Source organism: Ambystoma mexicanum, chromosome 4q (assembly GCF_040938575.1).
Source record: "Ambystoma mexicanum isolate Mex_15411 chromosome 4q, UKY_AmexF1_1, whole genome shotgun sequence".
NCBI classification, from domain to species: Eukaryota; Metazoa; Chordata; class Amphibia; order Caudata; family Ambystomatidae; genus Ambystoma; species Ambystoma mexicanum.
The window spans coordinates 643,009,095-643,023,368 of NC_090928.1; the positions used below are offsets into that span (position 1 = coordinate 643,009,095).

The window sequence follows — 14,274 nt, forward strand, 5'->3', positions numbered from 1 at the left end:
GCCCTCATGGCCAACGCCCAATACAATGCCCTACAGATGCAAATCGGTAGCTCCCATTCTTCTTGCAGTCTAAGCTTCCATCAGCTGAAAGTCGTTGAGCAATAAGATTTTAAAAGCATGCAGTCATACTTTATGCCGTCAAACCATCTGTCCCAGAATAATGTAAATGTGAATTAGAAAATATAAATGTATGATCTGAGTTTCATATAAATACTATAAACCATCTGAATGGATTAAATTTGCAGCAAGGAAAATCGGTCAATATTGAACTTCTGTTGCAAAAAAATCCGAAAGGCCTTGGAGATGGTTAGGAATGTGCTACAAAAGTCATGGCAGTGTCCAAAGTGAGACACTTTCCCTTTCACGAAGGACTATCACATTGCGCAAGACCATCTTCCGCTTTCTGGTTGGCCCACAGCTCTAAAGGCTCACCACTGATCACCCTGCACCCGATCCACTTCTCTGAGGCCTTAAGGGGGCAATGAAAAAACACCGAGCAGAGTTAAAAACACTTCAGAGAAAGGAAAACAAGACACTGATGTACAACCTGCACGGTTTTTGTAGCAGTTGAACTCGAAGAACTTTTTTTTTTTACTTTCAAGAAAACGTAAGTTTCCGTTTAAAGACCACTCTTGTTCTGCTGTGCATGTGAAGGTGTTCACCAATCACCAAGACTGTCTTTTAGTTCAGAATTGTATCTTGGTGAACATGAGACAGAGTCTCCAAAAAGTACATAGCGGGAGAAACAGCAGTACATTTTAACACGCACGGACTTGCCAGCTTAGCATTTACTCAGTGAGGCCCACACAGTTAACCTACATCCTCATCTAGGTGGCATTTTTCTCGTTTGCAATTCTTCATTTAGTAATTTGTCGTTTTTCAATCCCTGTGGATTAAGCCACACGCGTGACGTGGCTTTGGTGACTAACAATGATCAGCCACAGTTCAGTTCTGCCATTTACAAAATCAAACACTAGCCGAGTGCAGCCCGATGATTAGTGCAATTGTGATGTTGCTGCATTGCTAATTTAGAATTCATATCTGAATGAAAGGATGCAATTAATATTACACTTTCAACTTCCAATTTGGCGGGAAAAGCTCCCTTTCAACTCGTTAAGGGAGGAATATGGCAATGGAAGGAGGCTTCATGTGCAGAAGCAGGGTTCCTAATCACCAGAATCAGTGGCAACAAGCAGCCTTACTTCCGATGAAGTAAGTTACCCTTCATTGTGAGGATCCCACCCATTGGACAGATGGCAGGAGCAATACACACATTAGTTACATGCTCCAAAACACCCGGACACGTGGAATGGATGCATTGTGAGCAGTCTTTTCACATTCATACTCATCTGAGAATGTCATTAGGGAGGAATCAGCACTGATTATTATCAGAAAATCACGTGGCTCTGTCTGCTTCTTTTTGCCTCCAAACTTGGGCCTCCACCCAAGTCTCTAAACTAATTACAATTGATTTATTATGGATCAAGTACCTTATCAGGTGAAGAAGGAAATTACCATGGACAGTCAAAGGGCTCAGAGAGGTCAATGCAGAATAGCAAAATCAATTTGCATTGATTAGACAAAAGGTCCATTTTGCAGCGCTTTAAGGATTAACTTTTATGTTGACATCTTTGAACTCTAAGTCCGCATTGGAGAGCTGCATAAGCAGAATGGCATTATAAACACTTATGGTATTCAGGGGAAAATAGAAAGTGAAAGCTATCATGATATTTACTTACATTATATATCGCCGAGATTACTGTATCGCGCACTTGAAAGAAGAATAAGGAGAATAAACTGGTTTCAATTACACCCCCTGTCAGTAACCCCTAGAGAGAATGAAAATACATCTGTACTGAATATGTACAGTTGGGAGAACGTGGGTGATGGGAATGGAAATGCCACAGAAAGACCAGCCACATTGAATTGTGCATATTTCTTTACATTCCAGGGTAAAATAGTGCAAATCGCTTACTGTGGCATCAACCAGGAAAGTCAAATCATCTAGCGTCACCTTTGATCACTGTTCACCTATACCAACCCAATTACTCAACACGCAATTGAGAAACTGCGAGAGAGAGGTGGGGGGCGCAGCAGCAGACAAACGGGGACAGAGCGAGAGGGACAGTATGTGTGCAAGTGTGTGTGTGTGGACAAGTGTGTGTGTGCGTCTCTGACCTTTTCACACTTTACACTACCCTGTTCCTGGAATGATTAAGTTCTCTGCAATGTTGCTCACTGAAAGGCACATCTTCAATAATCTTAGCAATGCAAGATCGACAACACGAGAGCTGACATCTCATTCCACACAGCCAAACAAACGCTGTTCTTAGAGAAACAGCACGCAGGGAGAGAATTAGGTACAATCAGTCACTCAACGCAAAGGTTGCCTTTAAAATGATTACTAGGCCTCAGGGTGCGAAAAACGTGCTTTGTATATTTCAGCAACACCTTGAGCAAAAAAATATAATAAAACAAAAAATACAATTTGTGGCTGTTGAGAAAAGCAGCTTGATATGCAAACGTCTTACCTTCTATGGCGAGCATCGCCCGCAACTCCCGGTTCAGCAGCTCGTACCTCCTCTCTAGGTCATGCTCCTTTTCCCTAGGCAAGTTGTAAAAGTTCATCAATATGTTAATTGCTAAATCATTAAACACTTTCAAGAACCTTTAACTCACATTGATTGGGGGGACACAAAACTGACTTTCCTGCTTCACATTAAGCTACTGCGAACAAATGATACACAGCCCGAAACCCTGAGCAGGTGTGGGTGGCAGCCTTGTCAGCACTGATGCTCAGCCGCCTAAGCGACACAATAGAGCAATATTTAACAACAACTGAGCCTGAATACCTGCTTTGGGAATGGAATATATTTTGTTTATGGTGGAGCAAAATGAAAAGGCCCTGGACACGTGACAGTTGCAAAGCAGGTTAAAAAAGCACAGCATGTTGGATTACTGCTGGGCTATGAGGAGGAAAATAGGATTTATCAAGGCGTGCAGGCCAAGTGTATAGTTACCCCCGTACAATGGAATCCAAAGACCAGAAAACATGATCCACTTTACAGCGAACAACAACGTGTGTACACACTTTATATTCACTAGGTGCATTGGTGGAAGTGTAAAAAATAAAAAAAAACACAAGTGGAACGATGTTCCCCTGCCCCACCCCCCCCCCCTTTTTATGGACGACCTCTTTTTCTGCTCCAGTCAATCATTCCCCAACCCTCCTTTCAAACCTCCTACCTGAGTCCTTCCTTTCCTTCTCTCCACCTCAAAAAACTGATTTACAAAAAGTTCTCACGACTAAAGAAAACACGTTGAAAGAATATACATTGAAATGACAGCATTAGTGTGTAATTTCCCCCTCCGCGTGCAGCTTTATGTAGCCTCCCCTTTCGCACCTCTGAAGGGATATGATAGCCAATGGTGAGCCCCTCTCATTACATGCAAACACCTTTGTGCCTACACAAGCATCCCAGCATCTACAGCAATTCCTAGATTGCTGTGCGACTGCCTGGGAATAGTCTTCATTCGCAAGCAGTTTCTTGAAATAACAGAGCTGAACAGGGACTTGCGAGATAGCACAACTTTTGACACAGGATTGAAAACACAGAGCATAGGTTCAAGTCTCCAGCAGGGGAGCTTTTTTTAAAATTATTATTATTAAGTGGCCTTTCCTACTGTCCTGGAACGGTGCTCCAAGTGACTAAGTAAGGGAACTATGAATGATTTCCCTGAGAAGTAAGGGAACGTCGTACCTTTTAGTTCCCTCCCACTTTGACCTCGGACTAGGTGATATGAAGGCACGCGAACAGGCAGAACAATGTGGGAGGACAGAAGTGCTGCGCCAATAGGGGGAAACCAACCTGTTTTCTCCTGCCTCAATGTATCATTTACCAATCTGCCATCCCAGTTCAGTGCCATCTCCCAAGAGTGAGAGGCAAGGGTGGCTGTGGCGCCTACTGGGTTCTGACATGTCAGATAGTTGGCATTCTAGATCTAATGCATACCCATGGCGCACTTCATACCATGCAATTTTCTGGCTTACAGCTAGCACCAAGGGGGGCTCCGGGAGGAACGCGAAGCGTTTCCCCCTGGGAAGTTTTTGGCGCTGCACACGGCCAGCGAGTGGCCGTGGGGGTGCAGAGAGCCTCCCTGGGGGGTATTTAAGGGCTCAGGGAAGGTTCGGGAGGCAGGCGACGGTTAGGACTTGGTGATTGTCAAGTCCTGTTGCCTGCTCCTGAGCCTTCCCTGTAGTAGCTGGGCCTAGGAGTTTGCGAGGTAGAGCAGGTGAGGTAGGGGATTGTTAGTATAGTGTTAGTATAGTGGGCGGTTAGGTAGTTTTGTTAGTTTGTTAGTATAAGAAAAAAGAAAAAAAAAATGTAGATATATATAGTTGTGTGAAGTGATATTTAGGGGTGCCGTAGATAAGACACCCCTCGCTACTTACCGTAGCGCCTGGTCCGCGTCGTTAAGGAAGTAAAGGGAGGTGTTGGCTCGAGGGCGCGGGGTGCCGTGGGCGTGCAGGGGAGTTTTTTATTAGGCGCATCCGTGCTCCGTTCGCTTGCCAGCGGGGTGCTGGGTTTGTGGGAGAAACATCGTGCTGCCACGAACAGCATCCGCACGGGAGCGGGTGGGGGACAACACATTTTACTGTGTATACGGGATTGGAGTTCCCGTGTTGTTTCGTCGGGGAGAGGGAAATTGTGAGTGCGGTGTCCGTCGTGGGACAGAGGGGGCAGAGCGCTCCCATTTAAAGGGGCCTCGTCCATTTGTGGGTCTGAGGTGCGGTGGTGCTCACTCGCTGCCAGGGGGCAGTGTGACAGGGAAGAAAATAGGCCCTTATATTAGTTAGGCTTATTGTTGTTGGGGATTTTCTTTATCTGGTGGCACTTAGTTGCCAGGGCAGGGGGCTACAGGGGATAGGGCAGTAGCTAGGAGGTAATTAGAGGGGGCAAATAAAATTTTTTTAAAAAAATCCTAGTTTAAAAGTTATTAGTTGCCATTTTTGGGATAGGTCCACGGGTAGTTTCGGCTCGGGGGCTTAGGTTTGCTAGGTTCATTTTCAGGGGGCATATATATTGTGGTGCACAACCAATTTAGTAGTGCACGATGGTGGGCCAGGGAGCCAACAGGAGGGGGATGGTTGATGCCAAGGCTCTTAGGGAGGCTTTGGAAATTATTAGTATGGCATCCAGGGCCCAGTTAGAGAGGGCGGTGGGGGAGGTCACTGGTGGAGGGGGCACGAGGGAAGGGGAGATAAGTGATGGTAGGCCGCAGCGTAGAGCAGCGGCAGATGGGGCTCTCGTGGCAGTGGTGGCTTGCACCCCATCGGCGGGAAAAGGGGAGGTTTGGGAAACTAGGGGTAGGAAGTTGAGGAGGGAGATAGATAGGAGGGCGTCAGGGGGAGAAATGATCTCGGGTGGACAGCCATGGAGGGAGGGAGTGTGTCATAGTGCTAGGGAACATAGGAATTTGCAGATGGAGGGGGCTCAAGGAAATCAGAGTGGAGCCGGTGAAGGGGTGCAGAGGGGGGTGACAGGGCAAAGGGGAAGAGGGGGTAAATACCTGCGGAAGAGTGCAGGTGGGAGAAGGAGGGAGAGGTCACCGTCACTTGAGGAAGTAGGAGTGGGGCGCGGAACGGCCCCCCTGGGTAGGAGGAGTGAGGGCAGAGGGCGCTGCGCAGCCCCTGCTGGCCAGGTGGAGGTTGAGGGTTTCAGTACGGCCCCTCCTCGGTCAACGCAAGGAGACCCTAGAGGGCGCAGCACAGCCCCTAGCAATGAGGATTCCAGGGTGGAGGTCAGAACGCCTCGCCCGAGAGAAGAGGACCAGGCAGGGGTTTCCACAACCCCGCCGAGAAGACGTCAAAGGAGTGGCGGGGCGGACGCCCCAGGCTCGCAAGAAGATCAGCAACTCAACTCGGGCATGAGCTCGCATCCACAATGGTATTTAAGGGGTGATGAAGTTGGATGGGAGGAATATGTGGGGCAATGGGAGTTGGAAGATTACAGGGCGGAAAGGGAAAGGGGGGAGGAGAGAAGAAGGTCAACGTGGGACATGGAAAGGGAAGGGCAGAGTGGACGGGGGGAAGGGGTCAAGGGAACTATTGGCTGGGTGAGTGTGCTGACATGTTTTGTCCCCGCAGTAGGAGCCCTCTAAGAAAGGAGAGGAGGAGCATCGGTGTGGACGCCAGACCGCAGGCGGCAGGTGTGGAAAGAGGTGAGCGGGAAAGGGAATGGTCATCTGCATGGCAGAGAGGGGTCCCAGGAAGGGGGACAGAGGAGGAAGGGTCGGGACTGCGAGATGTAAGGAAAGAAGTTGGTGTGCAGGCCATTGGAGCCACAGGGGTTGAGAAGAGCATTTGCTCGGTGGAGGTCCAAACGGACAAGGTGGTGGAGCCATTGGTGCTCGGAGGGCAAGCTGGAAAAGATAAGGAGGTTGAAGTGAAGGGAAAGGAGAAAAAATTGCCGTACATGGGGATAACAAAACCATTGGGGGCGCACTTGATGGCAGTGACCAAGGAGAAGATTCAGGCGGGGGAATTTGTCGATGTCTTTAAATTGCTACATAGAGAAGTGAGAGCAAAAGAGGGGTCTAAGGAGGAAGAGAGGGAACTGACTTCACGCCCCAGGGTCCCGGTGACTATTGAGAATTGGACGTCAGCATTTATCATTTATGCCAGTGTGTATTGTGAAAAATTTCCGGAGCGTTGCGTGGCCCTGCTTAAATATATGGATGTAATAAGGAAGGCTTTCACAAGTTTTGGGGGCTTTGCCTGGGTAAGGTACGATGAGGAATTCAGAGCGAGAATGGCAGAGGACAGTCAGGCGGTCTGGGGGGAGATAGACATGGATCTCTGGCTGCAATGGATGGCCCCAACGAGGCCTGCCCCAACATTGCACACAGCAAGTGGGCTGCCTGTGCCTTTCCGGCCCTTTCTTGGTCGCCCCGCCCACGAGGGGGTGGGGGGAGGAGGCAGGGGGCAGTCCTCAGCAGCGTGCTGGGGGTATAATAAGGACGGCTGCACAAGAACCATGTGTAGGTTCAGGCACGAGTGTAGCAAGTGTGGTGGAAAACACCCTCTCACTCAGTGTTTCCAACAGGGAGACAGGGGGAGGGGGAGAGGTTCAGGAAAAGGGGTTGTGGGGAAAAGCTTTTACTCCAATTAAAGTGGATGTGTTGGAAAAATGGTTGCAATTTTATCCGGATAGGGAAGGGACTAAGATCTTGAGTGAGGGGTTTTGTCAGGGGTTCAGACTAGGTTACCGGGGCCCAAGGGTGCGGCAGTGGGCTGAAAATTTGAAGTCGGCGAGAGAGAATGTTGAGGTGGTAAGACAAAAATTGAACAAGGAAATAGCGGCAGGGAGGATATTGGGCCCATTTGATGACATGCCAGGTGATTTAGTGATATCCCATTGGGGGTGGTGCCCAAGAAAGCTCCGGGGGAGTTCAGACTGATTCATCACTTGTCCTGGCCGGAGGGTATGTCAGTTAATGATTTCATTGCCCCGGGAGAATGTGGGGTTGTGTATGCGAGTGTTGACCAGGCGGTTGAGCTGATAAGGAAGGAAGGGCGAGGGGCCTTCATGGCCAAGTGCGATATCAAGGCGGCTTTCAGGTTATTTCCAGTGCACCCGGAGGATTTTTGGTTGTTGGGTTTGCAGTTTGAGGACCGCATTTTTATAGACAAAGCCTTGCCAATGGGGTGCGCAATTTCCTGTGCTTTGTTTGAACGGTTCAGCTCCTTTTTACAGTGGGTTTTCTCATTTAGCTCGGGTTGGGAGAGTGTGCTGCACTATCTGGATGATTTTCTGTTCATTAGCGGGGCAGAAAGAGAGGAGGACTGCAAAGAAATGCTAAGGTTGTTCCAGGAACTGATGGAGGAGCTGGGCGTACCCTTACCCGAAGACAAAACGGAAGGGCCGGCAGTGGTGTTAACATTTCTAGGAATTGAACTGGATTCAGTGGCCATGACCTCACGCTTGCCGCACGACAAGGTGAGCAAATTGGTGGTACTGTTGGAAAAAGCGCTGGGGGCCAAGAAAATGATGCTGGTGGAGATGCAGAGATTGGTTGGGCATCTGAATTTTGCATGTAAGGTGGTGGCCCCAGGGCGGACGTTTTGCAGGAACATGGCAAGGGCCATGGCGGGAGCAAAGTGCCCACATCATCGGATAAGAGTATCGGGGGCAGTGAGGGAGGATTGCAGAATTTGGCTGCGCTTCTTGGAGAGTTTCAATGGAGTGTCAATGTGGTTGCAGGGAGACCCGGTGACATGGGAAGTTCAGATACTCTCGGATGCAGCGGGGGCCGGTGGTTTTGGAGTGTTTTGGGGGGGAAAATGGTGTGCGGAAAAGTGGCCAGCGAGGTGGTTGAAGGAAGGGAGGAGTATAGCATTTCTTGAATTTTTTCCATTACTAGTGGCATTGGAGTTGTGGGGGAAGGAGTTGCAAAACAAGAAGGTGAACTTCAATGTCGACAACGAATGCGTGGTCCATGTGGTGAACAGACAGTCAGCTAGGGATCAGAGGGTGGCAAGACTGATGAGAGAATTTGTCCTGCGTTGCATGGAATGGAATGTGGTGTTTAAGGCAACACATGTGCCGGGGAAGGATAATGCATCGCTGATGCATTATCTCGTTTTCAATGGCAGAGATTCCGTGGATTGGCTCCAGATGCAGAGCAGGAGGGGCAGCAGATTCCGGAGGAGCTGTGGAAGATAGGAAGCTGAGAGCGCTTGCTCTGGTGGAGGGTTCATTGGCCGCGGCATCTAAGAAGTCATACAGGAGGGCCTGGGATGATTTTATTAGAGGAGGAGCTTGTAGTTGGAAGGGTAGATGGGATGCGGAAGAGGGATGATGTCACGAATTTCCTTCTGAGGTGCATGGACAGAGGCTGGTCAAGGGCAACGATAGCAGGAAAGCTAGCAGGGATTTCCTTTTACGGGAAATGGTTTTGGGGTTTTCAACCAAGTGGGGGGGGGTGGCGAGTAGGATGTTGGAAGGATGGGCAAGGGAGAGTAAGAGGGACAAGGATAAGAGGAGGCCGATATCGGCGGAATTGCTGCAGAGGTTGATTGAGGTGGTGGGGGGAGTTTGCTGGTCGGTATGGGAAAGGGAACTGTTTGCGACTTGTTTTACATGGTTATTCTTTGAGGCTTTCAGGGTTTCTGAGTTGGTCGGGGGAAAATGGGGATAGGGGGACTACAATGGGAAGATGTTCAAATTACAGAAGAAGGTTTAGACATCAAGATTAAAAGGTCCAAGACGGATCAGAAGGGAAGGGGCTCTTGGGTTCTGCTGGGTCGAGGGAGCGAGATTTTATGCCCAGTTCAGGCAGGCAAGGTGTGGAAGGAGCGCTGTGGGGGTAAGTCAGGCTTGGTTCTTCAGCATGCGGATGGATCGCCGGTTTCAGCGGCACAGGTGCTAGGGGTATTGCGGAAGGCGCTGGTGACGGTGGGAGAAAAGGCTGAGGATTTCGGGACTCATTCTTTTAGGATGGGCACAGCATCTGAGGGTACCAGACTGGGTTTTTCGGAAGACAAGGTGAAAAGATTGGGGCGTTGGAGGTTGGGGAAATACAAGGGGTACTTCAGGGATTTTGGAAAAGGGGAATGTTGAAGAAAGGTGGAGGAGGACTTTGTGGACAAGATGATGTTGTTGTAATATGTTGACTTGTCAGTAATTTTTGTAATTTCTGTTTCAGATGCTGCGCAAAAGAAGGGGGAGTTGGCGCAAGTTTGGATTGTTGGCCATTCAATTGTGAAGTGGGCTGGGAAAGAGGCGGAGAAAAGGGTGTTTGGAAGGCAGTTGGGGTGCAGTTACAAGGAAGTGGTGGTGAGATGGCACGGTTTGGGGGGCCTGCGGTGGGATCAGCTGCTGCCCATATTGGCAGGGATGAGGGAACGCTATGGGGTTCCAAGGGTGGTGATGCTGCATGCTGGGGAGAATGACCTGGTGAGAGATACGGGGGTGGCTATGCTAAAGAAAATGAAGAGGGACTTAGTGTGGGTGCGGGATATGTGGCCTCAAGCGGTGGTGGTGTGGACTAAGTTGTTGCCGCGAAGAGTTTGGAGGGGAGCAAGAAGTGAGGGAGCAATAGAGCGGGCCAGGAAGGGGATAAACAGGGAAATGGTAAAATGTTGTGCCTCGGTGGCAGTGCAGGTCATGGACCATAAGGAAATAACATATGAGGGTTTCCTTATCTTTAGAGAGGATGGGGTACACTTGTCCGTGTATGGGAATAATCACTACCTAGCAGACTTGGGTTCTTGGCTGGGAGACTGGGTAAAAAGTTTGAGGTAGAAAATTTGGGGGGGGTTGGGGCAGAAAGAACTCCTCGGGGGAGGGTTTTTCTGGTGCCGGGGGCATGGCCCCTTTTGATGTGGGGGGAGGGAAGCACAATGGGGGAATGACACGGGAAAGGAGGGGGTGGCGCTGTTTGCACAAGCAGGTCACCCCGGGGGAACAGGTATTGAGCCTGGAGGGGCATGGCCCCTGGGAGAAAGCGGGACGCCTGGAAAAGGGGCAAGGAGACGGTAGGATCCAAGGGATCATTAGGGAGGAAAATGGTTATTTAATTATTTAATTGTTGGGGGAAAATGAAAATGTTTAAGTTATTTAATTGATTGTTCAAATATCTCTTTAGTTTGTTAGGCCATGGAGCCAGTTAAGCGTTTTGATTGTAAGCTTTGGCCTGTCACATTAAAGCGACCTTTTACACTTTTAAATTAGTCTGGGTTTTTGTGCAGTAAGCCAAAAGGGGGGTACCGGGGGGAACGCGAAGCGTTTCCCCCCGGGGAGTTTTTGGCGCTGCACACGGCCAGCGAGTGGCCGTGGGGGTGCAGAGCGCCTCCCTGGGGGGTATTTAAGGGCTCAGGGAAGGTTCGGGAGGCAGGCGACGGTTAGGACTTGGTGATTGTCCCGCCCTCCCACCCCTTCATTTTGGTTTTAGGGTAATGTCAGTTATGGAATAGGGGGGGTCCATTGTTAATGGGATTATGCAGGGGGTTTTCTAGATCTCATGGGGAGTTTTTTCATGGTTTTTGGGGTCTGTTATGAGGGTAGGGTTTGGTGGTTTTGTGTGACAGGTCAGGGCATTGTGAAAGTTTGTGTGTAATATATGTTGCTGATGTGGCAGGTCAGGCTGGCTGCAGGTTATAGGAAGGGGGCGTTTGGTGTAGAGGGGAGTTTAAAAGGGGTCGAAGCGGGTCGGGGCGCCGGGGGCATGGCCCCTTTTGATGTGGGGGGAGGGAAGCACAATGGGGGAATGACACGAGAAAGGAGGGGGTGGCGCTGTTTGCACAAGCAGGTCACCCCGGGGGAACAGGTATTGAGCCTGGAGGGGCATGGCCCCTGGGAGAAAGCGGGACGCCTGGAAAAGGGGCAAGGAGACGGTAGGATCCAAGGGATCTTTAGGGAGGAAATTGGTTATTTAATTATTTAATTGTTGGGGGAAAATGAAAATGTTTAAGTTATTTAATTGATTGTTCAAATATCTCTTTAGTTTGTTAGGCCATGGAGCCAGTTAAGCGTTTTGATTGTAAGCTTTGGCCTGTCACATTAAAGCGACCTTTTCCACTTTTAAATGAGTCTGGGTTTTTGTGCAGTAAGCCAAAACGTATGCTACCAGCAAGGGTGCAATACCACACGCCGCTTCCCCTCGCCCCACCTAACAAGAGAGTCCTCGATATTCCCGCCTTACTTCTAGGCCTAAGGTCGCTGCATGTCACACTTGATGACGGGATTCCGGCGGGCACCTCCCTCGCGGCATTCTTCATGGCGAGCACCTCAATTTCTGTTATACCGAGTGTCAAAATAATAGTCACTGTGTTTTATTTTCGAAGTTTGGTTTTAACAACTCACCACCTATGAATTGTGTGTCACAAAATAACCCCATGTAGCTTTGCACTGGGCGAGCGAGAAAACGTCGGTAAATATGCGTATACCTTTAGAGTACAGCCACCGTCTCCTGCCTGGAATGCAAACAACACAGACAAGCAAATCTGGCAAACCAACATAGGTGGCGATGCACGACACCATTTTCTAACAGGCTGTTGGCTACATTTCAGTGAAGGCGACACTCCAAGCTCCTCCTCCCCACGAGCAACAAAAAAAAGAAAACAAACAGCGACAACTTACAGCAGAGAGAGCTGGTTCACTCTCCTGATGAGCGCGTTTTTCTTGTTGACGAGCATAAACCATTCTTGCATCATGGCCTCCTCCTCCTCCGTGTTTCTACCTGGAACGTGGAAAGGGTTGACACGTCAGTCACTTGAAGCAGTGTATTATGCATTGTGAACAACATCTAGGATTTCTGAGGGCCTCGAGTCATTAGGCCCCACACTTTGCATACAAGTGAAGGGAGCAACCCGGTAGGTAGCCTGTCAACCTTCGCGGGAACACTTTAAACAGGCTCACTCAGCAGAAAGGTTTGAAAGTGCATATCAGTGGGTCTGTAGTATCCCTTACCATATAGGCCATGTGAACACTTTAGGAGCAATCAACAGTGAAGCACAGTTCAAGTCCTCCCTGTGTCCATGTGAGGAACACCCAGACTTGACAGATATATAGTGGAAAAAAAATGCGAGGGCGGGGAGACCATTCCACGGCTCTCATGGACATCACAGGGAGTGCATTCGTGGTGCTACAGTCTGCTGATACCTTGCTAGCGGTAGTAGTTTCATTCAGAATGCTGCCTGCAGATAGCAAACCTTTCTTCGGAACCTCCGCGGTAAGCATACCTTTTAAAAATAAAACAAGGTGGGCTACGCTGCGCGGCTCATCAAGCTTCTAACCTGGGGAGTTTCTGCTACGTTGAGGGTGGAACGTGACCTGGACACGTGACGCGGACAAAGTTCCTGTGCCAGGGGCACAGAACCCTTTCCGTATCATCATAATTACAACATGACTAGCAGATAATACGCAGTACCCCCAAAGACATCTGCAAACAGTCGCAGGCACACCGCTGCTGCGTGGATCGGCATCCCACATGAGGCAGAGGGGAAAAAAGAATTAGGGCGCAGAGATAATGTTTTGTCAATAACTCATAAGAGATAAGGGGAAAGCTCTCGCTGCTATCTAAACAGATGACTGCCTAGGACAATATTTGATTTCGGCGGTCGTTTTCAATATACACGAGCAAGGCGTTAATAGAAACGGCTGACTCTGTTACGAAAAGGTTCTGGCTGTGCATCGTTCCGCTTGTTCTATAGCGCCTCTCGTTTATTGAGCATGGTTTAAGGCCACCTAAAGGACGTTCTGGGTGATGATCAAGAAACATACACTTACATACATAGCATAACGTTCTCAAATGTAGCTCGGCCATTACCGCGTACATTTGGGTGGCGGCAATAAGTATGTGCCTTTTGGGAGGGCACACGTGCCATTTCGTGAAAAGTGCAGCTGGGGGCTCAAAAAGGCATTGATGATGACTCTTTCTGTTTTCAAAGTATAAGGGAACCACTTGCCGGCCTTTACACTTTTTTTATAAATACAATTTCAAAATATATACTTTGTATAGACATTTCTTTTTAAGAGTACAAAGGCGCCATTGTTTTACAGTATTTTAATCTCTCTTTTTAAGGAAGCAGCATTTGTATTCACTTGGACTCTGGGCCCATGTGATGCCCTGACACTGGTCATGTGAGACGGGGTTTGCGATAGGCACAAATCCCTGAGCACAAAAGAGGACGGCCCAAAAGAAAGAGCGGAGAAAAAGCTTGCAATCTGGTGAAGGGCCATTGTGCCCCGGTGAAGGCCCGTTCTGATCCAGCAAATGACACGTGTGCAATATTAATAGCTTCAAAGCCACGCCATTTTCTGAGTTCTCTTTAAGAATTATAACGACACAAAGCATGGCTGTTATGTGCGTCATCAAAACACGTTTTTTTTTTTTTTACCAGAAGGGCATCCGTATTTTAACTTTAAAGTGTTTACGTGATTGAATCCACTTGTACATGAAGGTGTATGCGGTGGGCGTCTCGAATTATATGTTTGACAAACACAATACTAGGTACACTTCCCTCTTCGGCTTTATATCGTGCGAGAACCAAAATAATATCATCCAAAACCAGCACAAATAACTGAATGACAGCACTGTTCAATCATTGGCCTCAAGCAAAGCAATGCGAAATAGATTATTCAGACGAAAGCAGTGATTGCGAACACGCCCATCTCATAGCTCCACAGTGGACAGAGACCGAGAGTACAGAATAGACGAGGCAGTCACATTTTATGTGCTTTATTTCTGATTTCTTTTTCTAACACAAGA

The 14,274-nt window shown here is 48.7% G+C and overlaps 1 protein-coding gene across 5 annotated transcripts in view; it reads right to left on the reverse strand.

The window, feature by feature from the left end:
* EHBP1 (EH domain binding protein 1) overlaps positions 1 to 14,274 on the reverse strand; it is a 2,510,899-nt gene that overhangs the window by 167,428 nt on the left and 2,329,197 nt on the right. For all 5 annotated transcript variants that reach the window (XM_069608212.1, XM_069608214.1, XM_069608215.1 and 2 more), the window contains 2 exons: positions 12,144 to 12,243; positions 2,532 to 2,605 (listed from right to left, as the gene is read on the reverse strand). In XM_069608212.1, the coding sequence (XP_069464313.1) occupies positions 2,532 to 2,605; positions 12,144 to 12,243 (174 nt within the window). The remainder of the gene's footprint in view (positions 1 to 2,531; positions 2,606 to 12,143; positions 12,244 to 14,274) is intronic.